The following is an 18,300-nucleotide window of genomic DNA, read 5'->3' as shown; positions in this document are numbered from 1 at the left end:
GTGAGCGTGTTTGGCTCTTGTGGTGGATTATCGAACTTCTCCAAATCTTGTGGTTCTATCCAGGCCTCTGTTGGGCCCTTGTGTTTTATTTTCTGACACTTGTGGAGGCTCTTGGGTCACTTGCTTTTGTGCCTCTGTAAAAGCTCATGTTAACTTTGACCAATCAGAAATCATACACCCCAGCTTTAAGGATCATCTTTTTAAGAGTGTGGAAAGACGTGCATGTGAGAAATAAAGAGCCATCAACACAAGCTTGCTTTTCAACCTAGAACATTTATAATTTTTTTCTCAAAAACTTGGTAATACTGAATTGTACAAATTTTACCAATTTTTGAAAGAAACTGCATGTTAGAATCGAGACAGAAAATTGCCCGCTGTTCAAATAAAAACAAACTTGGACAGAAGACATTTCTCCTCAACAACAGGTGGAGGTGGTGATCACACATGAGATCTTCAGTGCACCAGGGAAATAAAAATAAAAGTACAACAAATACATCATTGATTTGTGAGAAATAATCCAGAGAAATTGTACATATATTCCCACTTGTAAGATGTGAAAAACACCCGGCCATCAAAAAGGCATTTTTTGAATCTTCTGTTGTACAAAATCAGAAAATACCCCAGTGAGTGAGTGAGTGAGCTGTGAGTTGACAGGAGTGAAGTATAGGCCTATTTTAAAATGCTCCAGGTGCTTCAAGGAACTTTTCATCTTGGGTGTATTCATAGCTTCCCCTTTGGACAAAAGCCAGCTGCTGTTCCTGGGTGAGCGTATACCCATGACAAAGGCAAGAAAAACTATTTAAAAATAGCCTTCTTTGCACTGATGGTCTCGTTGGTTTAAGAAATATTTAAAAAGTTCCTCATAGCACTTAAACTGATAAATTAAGTTTATTTATCATAAGCGTCAAATCATGTGCAAATGAAGCCAGTGTAAAGCAAAGGTTACAAGATGGTGGTTTGTGCTGACACCATATGTCCCATAAATATGGCTTTTATTCAAATACTAAATAGAGGATATATGCTTCTTATAATTTGACTTATTCAATTATATCTCTAAAGGGTTAGGGGTTTACTAGACACTTCAGTGGGAGGGCTGGGTATCAAACTGATACTTGTAATTATACCAATTCAGTAAAAAAAACGAATTTAATTGTATTTTTACACTGTCTTTTACTTTAGTTGCTTTAAAACCTTTTCTGCTTGAATTAAAAGGAGCATGTTAGACCCAAAAACGTGTTAACTTCCCAAGAACGTAATAAACTGTGAAATGAACCAAAATAGGCAAGTTTTAATATGTTGTAAAAAAAAAAGGGTAAATTTTATTTTTTTAATTCTTATATATTATAAAAATTATTTTGATACCCAGTCCCACCTCTGAAATCATATATCCTGCTCATCCCACATTGATACTTAAGCCTCTTTTTAAGAGCTTAAACCCTCTTAAAATTTGTCAAATTTAAATTCTCCCAAAGTTGTTCATTTTGGAAATGGTCAAAAAGTGCAGTAGAATTTTCTTTATTTTCTTTCTATCAAAAATGCACAAAAACGTGGGACTTGTAACGACTACAACAACATATGTGTATGTTTGTCAGTACATACATCACCTGTGTGCGCTTTTAAAGGATTTTTCAGAACCATATATAGCTAACTATTTGGTTTTCGCACAAGTATTTTTTCCGCGTTAAAGAGGTACTGCTGGATGCATAGCATAGCCCTGAGGTACAACTTTACATAAAGGGCTGTAGGTTCTAATCGCAAATATACAATATATTATATATTTTATTATATATAATATACGAGTCCACGGGAATTTCATAGTGTGCCTTTGTGTGGATACATTCAGACCCTGAAACTTGAGTCTCAAGGAAGTTTTTTGATTGTTTTTATTCTGGCACCAATAAATAAATATTTTATCTTATTATTATCGTGGAGATTTTAATGATAAGTCACTCAGTCTGGGGAGATTTTCTTTGGCCGGTCAGCTGATTGGAAAAAAATAGACAAGACTTCTTGTAGGCGATTCTAATGCACGACTTCTAAAGCTATAAGTGTAAAGCTAAACGCGAGATTGTGTTGCAAATATATTTCATGTCTTAAAATATTTATGGTTTTCAAAGCAAGTCAAAGAGTAAGGGGGATGATTTGGTTTTAATGCTAGGTAATAATTGTGGGCTAGATATGATTGTATCTATGATTTATTACACTGTAAAAAGTGTAGGCAGCTTTTTTTCTTCTAACATAAGAGTTTTTAGTTTTAGCTTCAAAGCTCAATAATCTAGGGAGATTTTTTTTTTAGTTTTCGAATCTTTTTCAGGCACGATTTTGAAAGCTAAACGTCATTAAAGGGGGATCTTGATACAATGTATTTCAGGTCATAAAATATACTTTATTTCTTTCATGGTAATTCAGAGGAAGGGGGATATTTTGGTTGCAATGCTAAAAAAAAAAACATTTGGCTTAAATTGATTGTTTGACTGGGTGAAAAACTTAATTTCTTAATTTTTTTATTTATTTATTCATATAAATTCTGATCACAGCAGCTCAGTAACATCCATGCAGCACCAAAGGATGAAATACATCCTATTCACTATATTTCACAACTGTCAATCTGAAATCCTCCTAAAAATAACTGTCTGTGATCTGTGAGGGCAGTTTAACACATGTGCCTTTCCTCTAAGAATGTGCTGACAAAGCAGTTGCCTTAACAAAACAGTTGCCCAAACTATTTTAAGTGACAATGACCACAATGTGGCTGAACACAATACACCCCTGAGACCTGTTTAACCATCTGTTCGATATTCTATTACAGCATGCCGGAATATAGAATTTCCCCGACATGTTCAACATTGTTATGGCTGTTATGTGACTAAACATGCACAAGGCGTATGATTTAACATTGAAGCTCCCGTATGTGAAACAAATGTAGTGTTACAATAAAATTACTTTATCTTTAAAACTGCAGGGAATTTCTCACAAGTAATTCAATTAAATTATTTTTGTGTTTTATCAGCCAATCAGAATTGAAAATATCGACCCGTGTTGACAAACGCAACTAAACAAACTTCTGCAACTTTTCCTAAGTCCTAACTACATTTGTAGTGTTGCACCTTTTATAAGAAAAAAAAAAAACCTTTCAGTTTGTTTCGGAGGTTTACATTTTTATAGACTTTGAATTTAACATGATAAAAACATTAATGTTACGTCATGTTTTTATTAATTTAAAAAAATTATTACTTCACAACTGTGTTAAATGACAAAACCCAAACCCAAAATGTGAATGAAAGTAGAATATATCTTTTAAAAATGCTGAAAAGTTGAAAATATAAGTGTATGTTTCTCGTTGTTAAGGGGCAGAATCTCGAAAGGCAAAATATAGTTGACTTTGGGGAGAGGGGCGGGGGGGGGGGGGGGGGGGGGTGTTACCATCCCATCCCATCCCAAGCCTAACATTTGATTTCAAGCTTTTTTGATTAAAGGGGGGAGAAAGAAAGAAAGAAAGATAAAGAATAAAATCAAGCACTTACATTTGTGCGGGAACATTTACATCATTTAAACTGAGTAGCACAGTTCAGTTCGGTTCGGTAACACTAAATCTGGCTTGCGTTTCCATTGCCGATAGCACCCTTATTTGGTAGGCGGGTTTATGCCAGACTAGCTATGTAACTATGGTGACATCATAGCAGTGGGACATGGTGTAGCCCGCTGATTAATTCAATGAAGAGGAATAACTCAACACAATAAACAGAGAGCTGTTTCTCACACTGAAATGACTATTCTATTGACCAATCAACGGACAGCTGCAATGTGTAGCTCCACCCCTCTTGGGATGGCTTGGTACCCCGACTAAAGGGTGACAACAATAGGTTGAAGCTAGGCTTGCTTGATTTTGGGACCTGTTCCAACTTTTGTCAAAATGGAAACTCAAATGAATGTGTGCCAAACCCAACGAAAGGGTGACAGAAATCAGTGCAATGTTTGTTTGCTTGATTTGGTACCATTCCCATTTTTTTGAGTGGAAATGCGAATGTAATGCGTACCGTACCGATTGAACCGCACAACTCAATGCAAACGAGGCTAAAAAATTGCATCAAACGGGCGAATACTTCACTCCTTGTGGGGGTGGGTTAGTTAGTGTCTCTGGAAGTATTTTAAACATGATGGTTGAACTGTACAGAGTCCTTTATAAACCTGTTGCGTTGTAGCTTGGGCAGTGTTTGTTTGACTGATAGGGGATAGAATAAAAAATATGCTTTTTTTGGGGGGGCTTTACTACCTGTGTATTGGCATGTTGTGCAGGCCGTTGTGTGGGTTGTTGTTGTGTGAGTGTGAGGGTGGGGGGTGCAGCTCCAGTTGGGCTAGGAGGGAGAAGTGGTCCGAGGGGATGTGTGGGTGAGGGCAGCCCGTGATGTTGTTTTCCACCATCCACTGGCTGTCCAACGGCCCCATCAAGCCCAGGACACTCATGTGCGTCTTGGAGAAGAATATGTAGTCGATCACTCCCTAGATAGATAGATAGATAGATAGATAGATAGATAGATAGATAGATAGATAGATAGATAGATAGATAGATAGATAGATAGATAGATAGAGAGAAATACACAGAAGTATGACAAGTTAGAAATTGCCATTTTAAAGCTATAGTGCGTAACTTTTTCATATGAATGAATGACGGTTACATTCAAGCCATCGCCAAATGTGTCGACACAAAGTTGATTAAGCCTATCAGCTCCACAAAACTCTCTCTGTATTTCTCAGTATGGCAGCGTTTACAAACTGGTGTCGCTCCCCCCTCCTGACACTGGTGCAGGAGCTCAGAAAATGTTTCAGTTGTTGATTCTACTGTTAAGAAGAAACCTGGACGTACAGCAGAAGGTATAAAATCCATGCGCGCACAAAGGCTTACGTCATGTAGATTCTGCCGCCAGTGTTGTCGCAATTACTCAGAAGTCCTCATGGCTGCGACAGAGGTTACGCACTTTAGCTTTAATTGTAATTGAGGAAATCAATATTATTTGTCTTGATTTGCCCTAAATTTCTTAAGAAAGCAAAGCAAACTTTTTATGATCAGCTAGGATTCAGAAGAAGAATTCAGCATTTATGCACATTAACAGTATTTTGCAAAGAAAAGCTGAATCTGTGTTTCATTTTCAGTCATGCTGGCAGTTGGCACCGAGCAGAAACCACAAGACGAAAAAGCATTATCAAGTAGTTTCCATTATATGTGGAATGGGCATATACACGTCACAATAAAAGCGTAGGTAAGTGTTGCTATCTAAAGTGTGAAAGCATAACTGAGAAAATGCAATGTTCAGGGTTTTTCCCGAACAACCCTGAACATTGTATCAACAGTATGAAAAGCGTTTCACATAAATAGAAATATTTCATGGTAAATATTGTATCACATCAGCTAGATTAACTGTATTCAAGACCTTTGGGGACAGGGCCTTTTGTGCGTCTGCCCCCACTCTGTGGAATCTGCTCCCCCTCCATATCCGCTGTGCCACTTCAGTGGAGTCCTTCAAGAAGCTCCTGAAGGCACACCTCTTCTCAGAGGCCTATGACCTCTAACCCGCCCCCACCCCCCTGTGTACACAAACACTGTACTCCCCCCCCTTTTTTTGAAGCGACCTTGAGTACCTTGAAAGGCGCTATATAAATTCAAATTATTATTATTATTATTATTATTGTATGGTCTTAATTTTGATATTCAACTACATCAAAGGTTTGCTAACTATTTTCCAGTCAAATGCAAAGATAGACGGTAACAGTGGTGACTTTTTCTAACTACAGATTTAAAGCAGTAAAAGATCAGCCTTAGTGAAAAGACTGATTCGAATAATCGATTAGGTTTTACTGCGAAGCTTCAATCTGATTTTAATTACTTTTATTTAAGTTTTTGGTTGATAAAGTCACCTGTTGGTTGACATGGTAACAGCACAGTAGTTTCAGTATACTATATGTTTTACACATGGTTTACCTGAGCCCCTTTTTAATTGCCCAAAAACATTTACTTTTTTGGTCCTGCAAACTAAACTTCCCAGTGATGATTAAGATTGATCCAACAACAGGTGTTTGAACAGTTACTACTTGATTATTACTTGACATTATTTTCACAGTTGAATAGATTTTTGTAGAATCTGCTGAAACTTGCTACCTAACTTTATAAATCAATTGAGTTGCAATTTGTAAGAGTATGTTTGTCAGTCTGCAACCTTACAAAACAATAACGAGAGATCAATGGCGGCCTCTAAGGATCGGTATCATAGTGAAATCTTTTTTCACAGGCTTTTACGTTTTAATGAATTGTTTTGTGTCATTGCTGTAAGTGTTTTTTTAATGTGTGCTGTTGTATTTTAATTTATGTATTTTATGTAAAGCACTTTGGTGAATTTAGGTTCTTATAAGGTGCTATATAAATAAAAAGTGACATTGACATTGACCTTGAAATGAAAGCCTTTTATAAAATGTTATTTAGTCTGATTGGGTTTCACAGAGAATTTGCTGATGGGCGTGTACGAAGAAATAGGGCCGGAAATATCAGGAGTCACACACACACACACACACACACGCACAGTCTTCACCTTGAAGTCATATGTGTAGTTGGTGTAAGGCACAAGGCTGCACTCGCACGCACGCACACACCCACACACACCCACACACACATCCCCCGCCCCCCACACACACACCCCCGCCACCCACACACAAACACACACGCACAGTCCTAACCTTGAAGTCCCTGAAAAGGTTGGGTGGTCCTCCCTTAAAGAGAGACGTGACGCACATTGGCATATTTTTATTTACAAAGCCTTGACCGGGAAGCTACAATTACAAAAGCAGGATTAAGGACTATTTAACCGCAAACTGTACATGCCCGGTTACTGAACACTGACTTACTGCCAATGAGATTGATGCTTTGTGACTTTTTATTTTGTTTTTATTTTTTATTGTGTTTTGTGTCTTGTTTAAAGTGTGAAATTTTGTTTTTTTAATGTGAAACTTTTATGTTTTTATGCTGCCTTCTTTGGCTAGGACTCTCTTGAAAAAGAGATTTTGAATCTCAATGAGTATATTCCTGGAAAAATAAAGGTTAATAAAAAAAAATAACAGAAATGCTGCAAATCTCAGATGGGCTTTATCAGACCCGCTCCACTGACATGCTTATGCTTTATGTCCCACAAGCCCGGTCTGAGCTGGGAAAGACAGCTTTTAGCTTCAGTGCCCCCGACTCCTGGAACAACTTACAGCAACAAATAAATACCTTAATAATAATAAATACTAAATACCTTCATATCCTTTAACCAATTTAAACAAACTATCTTAAATCTGCCAAACTCTACCTGTAACTGTTTTAATTAGGCTATATTGTACTTTCACCCATTTAATTTTAATTGCTGCCACTCTTCACCACTGTGTAAATGTTTCAATTGTTTTTTTTTTCTCTTCACCTGTTGTTGTGTATTTGATGTATTTGCATTGAATATTTTGTACGTATTGTTGTTTTTCCTTTGAATTTGTTTTGAACTCGACGTCATTGTAAATGAGGGTCACCCCTCAATTGGTCTCTCGAGGATAAATAAAAGTTAAATGAAAAATGTGTATGTGTAGTTGTTGTAAGGCATCATGCTGCTCTCGTAGGCGCACACACACACACACACACACACACCCACACACACACACACAGACACACACACAGACACACACACACTCACACTCACACTCACACTCACACTCACACTCACACTCACACTCACACTCACACTCACACACACACACACACTCTCACACACACACACACACACACACTCTTCCTACCTTGAAGTCGTATGTGTAGTTGGTGTAAGGCATCATGCTGTTCTCGTAGGCGCTCTTCAGTTGGAAGCTGTGTGTGATGCAGCCTGAGTCTGCGTTGCCGTTCTTTCCGTTGCAGTTGAAGTTGATCAAACATTCGTTGTAGCGCAACTCCCTGAAGTCTTTGTGGTTGTCGGCAACTCCCCCGTTGCTGAGGAACTCTACCACACCTGGATATAGCACCAAAGGAGGATATGTTAGTGGTGAAAGTTGCTCCACATTAATACAGAATATTTCATTATATTGAAACCCTAAAAATTACCCAAAATCCAAGTTCCATCTCAGACACTTTTTCCATCTTTTACATTTATTTATTTAAACTTAAGGTCTTTGCACTCCGGACAAGTCGCGAATAAACGGCACAAAAATGTGAATAATTTGGAACGCTAATTTTGACGTGTCCGACTATTGGAAGCAACGTTTTAGAAAAATCAAACTCCGCCCGACAAAATAAAAAGCCGCAATCTCCCGCAGCGAAATTAAGTGATATGGAAGCTCGATTTGACTCTATATATAGAAAATCTTGCTGTTCTCACAAGAAGGCAATATCTTAACTTAGACACTGCCAAGAGCATTTTAAACCAACAAGTGGTGCCATAACTCTGACGCTCAAGCTTTATTGTCCAATCAGAAGCCTGGAAAAATGTACGGCCGAAAGAGAGGTAAGTTAACGTTACCTATTGTTGTGAAACAGATCGTTTACCAGACAAACGTGCAAAAAGTCCAGTCAACAAGGTTCGAACCAAACAAATAAAAATGCAGTGTTTATATAGTCTTAAAAAGGTCAAAACATACCTAAAAATTACCTAAAAATATTTAAGAATAAGTAAAAAAAATGTCCTACCGGAGTCAGGCAGTGAGTTGAGGTCTGCACACAGAACTATTACTATACATTCCCTTCTCTGTTTCCCCATTTCATCTCTGGCTCTCCCAACTATTTAATAAAAGGTGATAATAATGCCAAAAATATGTAAAAATAAAACAAAAAAAGCTCTACCCAATTTCATCTCTGTCTCTACACTCTATACACTATCAATTAAAAGCTTGAAAATGCCCAAAAAATTATCTTAAAAAATAAAAAACAACACATTTCCTACTGGAGTCGGGCAGTGAGTTGAGGTCAGGAGAGGAGGGATCTAAAAAGTAAATTCCCCTTTGTTTGGCGCTTGGAAAAAATTGGCTGCTGTCTCAACTGAATGTCATTTCAACTCCTCCGTCTCATAAAAAGCTTAATTGCCCAAATAAATATCTTTAAAATAAATAAATAAAATAACACAATGTCCTACCGGAGTCGGGCAGTGAGTTGAGGTCTGCACAGAGCACTATGGGGATGGAGGAAGGGTCTCTGTCTGGCTCTCCTGTTGCCACGGAGACCAGGGCCCTCTCTGCGATGCTCTTCAGCTCCGAGAGGAACATCATGGTCTGGATCAGCTTGACGTCGCTGTACTCCGGGTCCCAGTGCATGTGGGCGTTAGCTACAAGGATCATAGAACGCTCCTGGGGGGGCTTCATGCCTAAAAACACAATATAGAGAAGAAATTAAGGGTTATGCCAACAATCTTCTTTTAAAAAAATATTAATTTATTCTTTAAAAAAAAAATAAAAAAAAAATATGTATTCTGTTTTTCTTCAGTATATTTCAATATCACAAAAAAAAAAGAATAACATTTTCTGAATTTAATTTTTAACATTTTATTTTTCATTTTTATTTTATTTTTATATATTTCACAAAGGCAGGTCATTACATTTTATTTATTTATTTACAAATACCCCAACAAAAAAACATACTTAAAAAAATATCTTAAAAAACAAACATCTCTGTCTCTCCTTTTTGACAATAAAGGTGTTAAAATACATATAAATATCTAAAATAATACAGAATACTCCGGGTCCCACTAAGACCAACTGACGCTCCTGGGGGGGCTTCATGCCTGGGAGGAAATAATATAGGGAAAAAATGGGTTATGCCAATTATTTAAATTTTTTCTTAATTTTTTTAAAAACTTTTTATTTTTATATTCAAAATAATTTTCCTTGTTTTATCATTATTATTTTCTCTAACCAGTATTTTTTTCTGGTTATGCCATTTTTCTTATAACATTTCTTTTTAATTATTTTACATTTATTTAATTTTTATTATTATTATTATTATTATTATTAGTATTATTATTATTATTATTATTATTATTATTATTATTATTATTATTATTATTATTATTATTATTATTATTATTATTATTATTATTTTATATATATTTCACAAAGGCCGGTCATTAACAGTGAAGGAGTCAAGAGAGAGTGGAAGTAATAAAGTATGTGCCACGCGGTTTGGTTGAATTGAGCGATTCGGATTATAGTGGATATTTACGATTTGCAATTAAAATAATGAGTTCCTTATAGGAGGTATATTCATACAAACATTTAAAAAAAAGCTCCCAACCCACCAAACATAAATCTGATAATTGACTTATTTTAGTGACAGAAAAACCCAGAGCTCTGATGCAACTTGAGACATTTGCTGAAACGGTAAAAAGATAATAATGAATAAGGAAGAAAGTTACAGAACAAGAGAGAAGTCCTGATGTAATGTTTGGTGCCTGTCAAACACATGAGACTTTAAATTCATTTAATAAATATTTTTGTTTTTTATTTTTTTACTATGGAAAAGGGGTAGGATTAAATAAGTGTATACTTCTTCCTGCTCCTTTTCGAGCATATCTCAGCAATACAGATAATTTGTTTTCTTTTATTTAATTTTTTTTGTGAAAACATAATTTTTGTTTATTGTATTTCCATGCTTTTCATTTTGTTTTGTATGTTTGATATGTCTGAAATAAATTAAATCAAATCAAACTGATCTGAATTTTAATGAATGCACTGATGAATACTGATTATAAAATATGTTCAAACCACAACAGAACAGACTTATAAAACATACATAAAACGGACCACTTTTTTCATTCTATATCGCTAAATTGAATGATGTCAAAGTGAGCCTATGGTGACATCTTGTGGCAAAAAGATGTCACTGCAGGTAAATGTTACTTTAAAGAAAAACGTCAAGATTTATTAGATAGTACAGAGTTGAAATGGGGAGACAGAGAGAGAGAGAGAGAGAGAGGGGGAAATGACCTGCAGTAAAAGTCCACGGGTCAGATTTGAAACCGAGAACACTGCAACGAAGGCCGGATGCCGATATGGTATGCGAAATATCCACAATGCCACCGGAGCGCCCTGTGAATGTTAACTTGCCCGGATGATATGTGCTATGAAATGTTACTGACAGTAATGATAAATAGCTGGGATTACATGGACACCTGTTTATAATTCAAACACACATGACTGTTTACAGTAAGTGAAGCATCCAGCCTGTGAGTGAGTGAGTGAGTGAGTGAGTGAGTGAGTGAGTGAGTGAGTGAGTGAGTGAGTGAGTGAGTGAGTGAGTGAGTGAGTGAGTGAGTGAGTTTGTGAGTGAGTTTGTGAGTCTGTCTGTCTGTCTGTCTGTCTCTCTTTGTGCCTGTTTGTCTGTGTGTCTGTGTGTCTGTCTGTCTGTCTGTCTGTCTGTCTGTCTGTGTCTCTGTCCTGTGTCTGTCTTTCTGTGTATGTATGTCTGTCTGTCTGCCTGTCTGTCTGTGTCTCTGTCTGTCTGTCTGTCTGTCTGTCTATCTTTGTGTGTGTGTCTGTGTCTGTATTCTCACCAGCTGTGTGAGTGAGTGCATGCGTGAGAATCTCAGACTGAGTGAGTGTCTGTCTGTGTGTGTCTGTCTGTCTGTGTGTCTGTCTCTCTCTCTCTGTCCTGTGTCTGTCTCTCTGTGTTGTGGGTGTGTATGTCTGTCTGTGTCTGTCTGTCTGTCTGTCTGTCTCACCAGCAGAGAACATGTCCTTGTTGACCTCCAGCAGCACAGCGACTCCGATGTCTGTCTGTCTGTCTGTCTGTCTGTCTGTCTGTCTGTCTGTCTGTCTGTCTGTCTGTCTGTCTGTCTGTCTGTCTGTCTGTGTCTCTGTCTGTCTGTCTGTCTGTCTGTCTGTCTGTCTCACCAGCAGAGAACATGTCCTTGTTGACCTCCAGCAGCACAGCGACTCCGATGTTGTCTTTGGTCATGACTCTGTTCAGCATCACCTCTGACCCCTCCGAGTTTGCCATGGCAACCTGGTTAAACTCCACCGTGTGTTTCTGCACCAACGTGAACCTACAGACAGACAGACAGACAGACAGACAGACAGACAGACAGACACACGTTTTTAATATCTTTGCCGTTTTAAAAGGTGGTCAGTAATTTTGGAGCTTTTGTCAGGATCACCTTTTTGTCATAATCAGTGAATATCTCCTCATGATCTGCTACCTTTCCCTACTGTGTGTGTGCTGAACAAAATCCAGTGTTAATACACAGTCTAGGCTGTGTTAAAGGGCATACTGCTAGCTATGGTGGGTCCCCTTTGTTTACATATCCTTTGCTTAACATACCAGTTTACAGAACCTAGGCTGTATAATAATTACACCACAATCTTTTTTTCAGGGCACACACAGTCAGGAAAGATAACGAATTGCGAGGAGATATTCATAGATTTTGGAAAAAAAGTGATTTTGGAACGCTGACTTCACCTTTAAAGGTGCAGTGTGTAATATGACATCATCAAGAAAGTTCTACAAAGTTCTAGAATGCAACGCTCCCTGGGTAACCCCAACCCTTTAGAATAATAACAGAAGCTACAGTGGCCTTCAAGGACAAGAACAATTCTAAATTTTAAACAATGCACCTGATGACATTCCAGCTATGACACTTTCAAGATGGCGGCACTAGGCCATGGTCCAAAATATGCAGAAATATGGACATATATGAGACCCTTTCTAAGGGAAAAAAAAATAATAAAAAAAAAATGTTTCAGCTATTATGCACTAAATTAAATGTACTTATGGATATTATAATTACTTTCTACAAAATCTGCTAGGAAATAAAACCCAAAATTCTACACACTGCAGGTTTAAGGGATTTCTGATAACACTACCCTGTAGAAATGAATGCACAAATAAACACAGACTGCGTTATATTGAGTGTGATTGTGTTAAACGTACTTGTCTGTCTTGAAGAACACAGCACATCCGTCCACGTGTTTCCTCTCCTGCTCCGACACCAGTTTGGCTCGAGACTTTGGGCAGAAGTATCCGTCGTATCCGCGGCCTTTCAGTGTGTCCAGGAACATGGCGTAGTACTGCTCTGTCTCTACCTCCTGTAGACATACAACAAGAAATGTCAATATCACTCAATACAATTCACACACAGTATAAAGGCTCCAGTGTATGGCAATACAAGAGATGACTGAAGGAATCTTAATTAGTTTTTTATGGGTGTTTTTACGTGGATGTGGATACCTTTCATATCAGTTTTGGGATGCATATGGTTTGCATGTTTGACATTTAATCATAAAGTGCTTATTTGAAAAAAACGTGTGTATGAGTGTGTGTGTGTGTGTGTGTGTGTGTGTGTCTGTCTGTCTGTCTGTCTGTGCGAGCGAGTGAGTGAGTGAGTGAGTGAGTGAGTGAGTGAGTGAGTGAGTGAGTGTGTGAGTGTGTGTCTGTGTGTCTGTCTGTCTGTCTGTCTGTCTGTCTGTCTGTCTGTCCGTCTGTCTGTCTGTCTGTCCGTCCGTCTGTCTCTTACCTGTAGATTGATGATGTCGGCGTCACATCCGGTGATCTCCTCCATGATTCCTTTCTTCCTGTAGTCCCAGCTGAGCGCCCAGGACGGACAGTAGCCGTACAGCTGCCGCGTGGCGTATTTATCACACAGCACGTTGTAGCACATCACCGTGAACACAGCTAGGGACGGGGGACAGAGATACGATGGGTTTTTGAAAAGCGCTATATCAATTTAGTCTATTATTATTCATATCATTATTAACTAAGACAGTTTGGGATTATCAGAGAGATGGGTGTGGGTTTAGATCTAATTCTGTCTCAAATTGGGCAAAAAATGAGACAATGGTGATGAACAATTGTTGATGTTAAGCTTATACAATAAGTTCATTCTTATGTAAAAAAAAAGATCACAATCCGCTACATGTCCGTACTGTGTGTGCGCTGAAAGAAAATCCTGTGTTAATACAAAGCCTAGGCTCTGTAAAATGGATGTAAACAGAGGGGGCCCACGATGGTTAGCGACATGCCCGTTTACAGAGCCTAGGCTGTGTATTAAAACCAGATTATTTTTGCAGCGCACACTCAGTACAGATCGTGAGGAGATATTCACTGCTGATTGCACCTTTAAGTAAAATATAATCTATGCATCACTTCGACAAACATACAGTGTGATGAATTATCCTCATAAGTTAAATGTGTAACTTTTAATAATTCGATGATGCCTGTACCTGATGGAGCCATCTGGTCTCGTTCCTTCAGAGTGATCCAGGGTCTCAGGGGAAGCTGCTCCGGGTGAACTGGGAACACAGACATTAAAGGAGAAGTAAGTGATATTCTTTTGTTAATATACGTGTTAAATCACTCTATATGGGGGCGCCCTTAGCTCAGTTGGTAGGGCGTCCCCCCCATGGGCCTCGGCCAGCAGCGGACCCGGGTTTGATTCCAGCCCGCGGTCGTTCTCTGCATGTCACTCCCCTCTCTGCCCCATTTTCAACTCTGACTCTACACTATCAATAAAGCATAAAAATGCCCAAAAAATATCATTAAAAAAAAAAGAAAAATCTCTCTATATTCACACAGTAATCACTTAAACAGTATGCACAGTTCACAACACAGGTCTCCCAGTCATTCAGCTTTGCAGTGATTGCCAGATAAAATTTCGAGTATCCCGTTTATTTTTATCCAATAAGGAGACAGAGCGCTATAAAGAGGCGGGGTCTCTGTGCCCGTGAACGATGACTCGCTGCTCTCCATCGCGGCACTATCTGATGAAGACGGCTGTGTGTTCATGTGGTGGTGACGTAGGATAGGAGCTCACACAATGGGATATGTATGATAAAGGTTTTTTTTTTAAATTTTATTTTTTTACATTTTTCATGCTTTATTGACAGTGTGGAGAGACAGAGATGAAATTGGGCAGAGAGGGGAATGACATGCAGAGAACGACCCGGGCTGGATTCTAACCCGGGTCTGCTGTGAAGAGGACTGAGACTCTATGGTACGCGCTCTACCCCACTACACCACTGGAGCAGCCCATGATAACGTTTTTACACAATAAACCCCATGTAAAATAAATTTGCAAAACGCCATCAAAATATACACACTGTTCCTTTAAATATGCAAAAGGTGATGTCACTCACCTGCCAGATTGTCGAGCATGTAGTTGAGCAGTTTCCTGGTTCCATCTGACTCCTGGTAAAGGTTCAGGATGTCCTGGGACAGAGGGTTTCCTACAAAACAAACACATAGATAATATACACCGGTGTAATTGTCTTGTAGATTGTATTTGACATGGACATGACAATATCTTTGGACGAACCAGATGCATTGTTTTCAGAGTATTAGCATAAGTGCTAGTTTTCAACCCATGTGCACAGGAGGCTTTTTAAAAACAACAAAGAAACTAAACAAAGACAGAAACAAGATCAATATATATCCATATATGAAAATCCAAAGCAGGGCACACACACTTGTATATTTCTTCAGAAGACACTTCTAATAACAAACATCCTACAAAACAAACACATTATAAATATAAACTTTATATAAAAAAGGAATGAAGGGAACTCACACTTGTGGTTAATGTCAGCAGCAACTTTCAACATACATTTTTTTTTGTATTTTTTAGTTCTATATCATGTCTGTTTGCAGCCAGAAATCACTTGTATTTGGTTGATAGTGGTGATTTTGAAGTCAGAATTTAATCTAGAATATATACAAGTTCTTGTTTCATAAAAATAACGAGGGAAGGGGCGCCCTTAGCTCAGTTGGTAGGGCGTCCCCCCCATGGGCCTCGGCAAGCAGCGGACCCGGGTTCGATTCCAGCCCGCGGTCGTTCTCTGCATGTCACTCCCCTCTCTGCCCCATTTCAACTCTGTCTCTACACTATCAATAAAGCATAAAAATGGCAAAAAAATATCTTAAAACAATTCAAATAAAATAACGAGGGAAAAGACCCACAAATAGTTTTTTTTGGGTCCAAATAAAATAAAATAATAATAATATTGATAAGAGAACAGACTGACCTTTTAGCCCCAGGGTTTGTAACTGGAAAAGCCTCCCGAGTTCATACGGCAGAACTCGTAAAAGATTGTTGTTTAAAAGTAATTCCCTGAAAGAAATGAGACAAAAATTATTAGTATTTCAAATATCAAACTATCACACAGAGCTAGTGGTTACTTAGAGGTCCCTGGTTGTTTTGTATAATGTGGTATTTTTCAGTCAGAACAATTGAAAATTAAACTTTAATTTACTATTCAAAACCCAGCAATTCTAGGCAACTAGCCGTACTGTGATGATGTCAACAGTAGCGGTAGGAGGTTGTAGTGCACAACCCGTTTAAAACGCAATTTCCATATATGTATTTTAATCTTGATGTATTTCATGCCCCTGTAAAGCACTTTGAATGGCCTTGTGTCTGAATTGTGCTATAGAAATAAACTTGCCTTACAATATGTGCAATATGCAGTAGACTGAAGAAATAGAAAGTGTACAGTGATCAACTTTTTTCCCATTTGTTTTTTCCCCTTGTCCTACCTGACCATCTAAGACCATGTTTCCCAGTTAATAAAAAGCCCAGGCTCTGTAAACTGGTATGTAAACAAAGGGGTCCAACGTAGCTTGCAACATGCCCATTTACAGAGCCTAGGCTGTGAATTAACTTAACCTATGTTTTACCCATAGACAGTTAAAGGTTGTATCTGAGTGAGACCATAAAACACTCTTTCTGCCTTTTCTCAGGCTAGGATGAACCGATTTCTAAACTTTTTGCACATTTATACTACATAGGATCTCAGAGTTCAATACACCTTCATATTTCCACCGGTGAAGTAGGAGAAGTAGGCCTTTAAGTGATTTACCTGAGTGAGACCATGTTGCCCAGCTCTGCGGGCAGGCTGCGCAGCTTGTTGGAGGAGAGGTTCAGGTAGAGCAGGTGAGGCAGCTTGGCGATGTCTGGAGGGATGCGCGACAGGTTGTTGTCGTTGATGTGCAGCGCTGTGAGGTGAGTGAGGGTCCATAACGACGTGCTTAGGCTACGCACACGCCCTGGGTGGGAGGAATACAAGAAAAATGTAGAAAAAATTACTAAAACATTGTGATTTTAGACGTTTTTGTGCCAAAACAAGAAATAAATTCAATTCAGCAGACAATTTTTGGCCCTGTGTCCGACAACCTATATACAACCTTATCCCTATACAGAAGAATAGGGTTAGGGTTTGGGTTAAAAGACAAAAAAATATACATTTAGACCATTTTCATGATAACAGCTGAACTAAATTCAGTTCAAGAGCCAAAATATAAAATTACATCGGATAAATACAGAAGAAAAATTAATTAAAAAAATAGTAGTTTTAGACATTTTTCCTGCCAAAACAAGAACTAAATTCACTTAAACGGCCAAATATAATGTTTTTCAAGGTGGAAAACCACACAAAACAGTTCAGTTCAATCAACATAAGACACTTTTTTGTTTGTTCTATTTATAAAAAAAAAGGGGACTGGAGGAACAGGTCGAAACATGTCAAGGTATGGAAAGTTAATAATAGTCTGTTTACAAGAACATTCAAGTTTATGTAAATTTCGGTCAAATTTTTCTTCAACTTTAAACTTTTCTGTGTCTGTACACAGCCAAAGTGAATGTATTGTATTGTAGTTATTCACGTACCAGATATCTCGAGCTCGGCCCAGTTACACTTGTTAAATTCCACTTTATTAACCGGTAGTATAGTGAGTTACTTAAAGTTGCTACATGTAGTGAGTCTTTTTCAATGTTTTAACCCGGCCAATAGAGTCATTTAAAGCACATGTAGTGTAGTGTAGTAATTTAAAGTGTATTGTAGTGTTGTTAATTGTTATTCACTGACCAGATATCTCGAGCTCGGCCCAGTTACACTTCTTGCCGTTGGCCGCGTCTTCGGCCGACATGATGGTGTAACATCGGCGCGGGTCTGGAGGGTCATACTTTTCCTTTGGCATGTCTGTTAATCTGGACACACAGAGAAACATACAATAATGATTAAGAAAAAAATACAATTAAAAAGATTAAATAAGGGGGCGCCCTTAGCTCAGTTGGTAGGGCGTCCCGTACCCCCCATGGGCCTCGGCCAGCAGCGGACCCGGGTTCGGTTCCGGCCCGCGGTCGTTCTCTGCATGTCACTCCCCTCTCTGCCCCATTTCACCTCTGTCTCTACACTATCAATAAAGCATAAAAATGCCCAAAAAAAAAAAATCTATAAAAAAAAAAAAAAGATTAAATAAAACTACAGTATTTTTTTTATTAAATTATATTTATTTAAAGTTTAATTCATTGTTATTTA

At 38.2% G+C, this 18,300-nt stretch overlaps 1 protein-coding gene across 1 annotated transcript in view; it reads right to left on the bottom strand.

Moving 5' to 3' along the window:
* Positions 1-259: 259 nt before the first annotated feature.
* Positions 260-18,300, bottom strand: part of cnot6l (CCR4-NOT transcription complex, subunit 6-like) — a 23,237-nt gene continuing 5,196 nt past the window's right edge. The window contains exons 2-12 of the mRNA XM_080042791.1: positions 17,848-17,969; positions 16,843-17,029; positions 16,009-16,094; positions 15,124-15,213; positions 14,212-14,280; positions 13,506-13,663; positions 12,923-13,077; positions 11,887-12,038; positions 9,135-9,362; positions 7,813-8,018; positions 260-4,500 (exon numbers count right to left, since the gene is read on the bottom strand). Coding sequence (XP_079898917.1) covers positions 4,270-4,500; positions 7,813-8,018; positions 9,135-9,362; positions 11,887-12,038; positions 12,923-13,077; positions 13,506-13,663; positions 14,212-14,280; positions 15,124-15,213; positions 16,009-16,094; positions 16,843-17,029; positions 17,848-17,959 — 1,674 coding nt within the window. The 5' untranslated portion in view covers positions 17,960-17,969 and the 3' untranslated portion in view covers positions 260-4,269. The remainder of the gene's footprint in view (positions 4,501-7,812; positions 8,019-9,134; positions 9,363-11,886; positions 12,039-12,922; positions 13,078-13,505; positions 13,664-14,211; positions 14,281-15,123; positions 15,214-16,008; positions 16,095-16,842; positions 17,030-17,847; positions 17,970-18,300) is intronic.

Source organism: Ammodytes marinus, assembly GCF_949987685.1.
Source record: "Ammodytes marinus genome assembly, chromosome: 2".
In the NCBI taxonomy this organism is placed as follows: Eukaryota; Metazoa; Chordata; class Actinopteri; order Uranoscopiformes; family Ammodytidae; genus Ammodytes; species Ammodytes marinus.
Note: the sequence above shows the minus strand (reverse complement) of the source record. Positions and strands in the feature narration are given on the sequence as shown.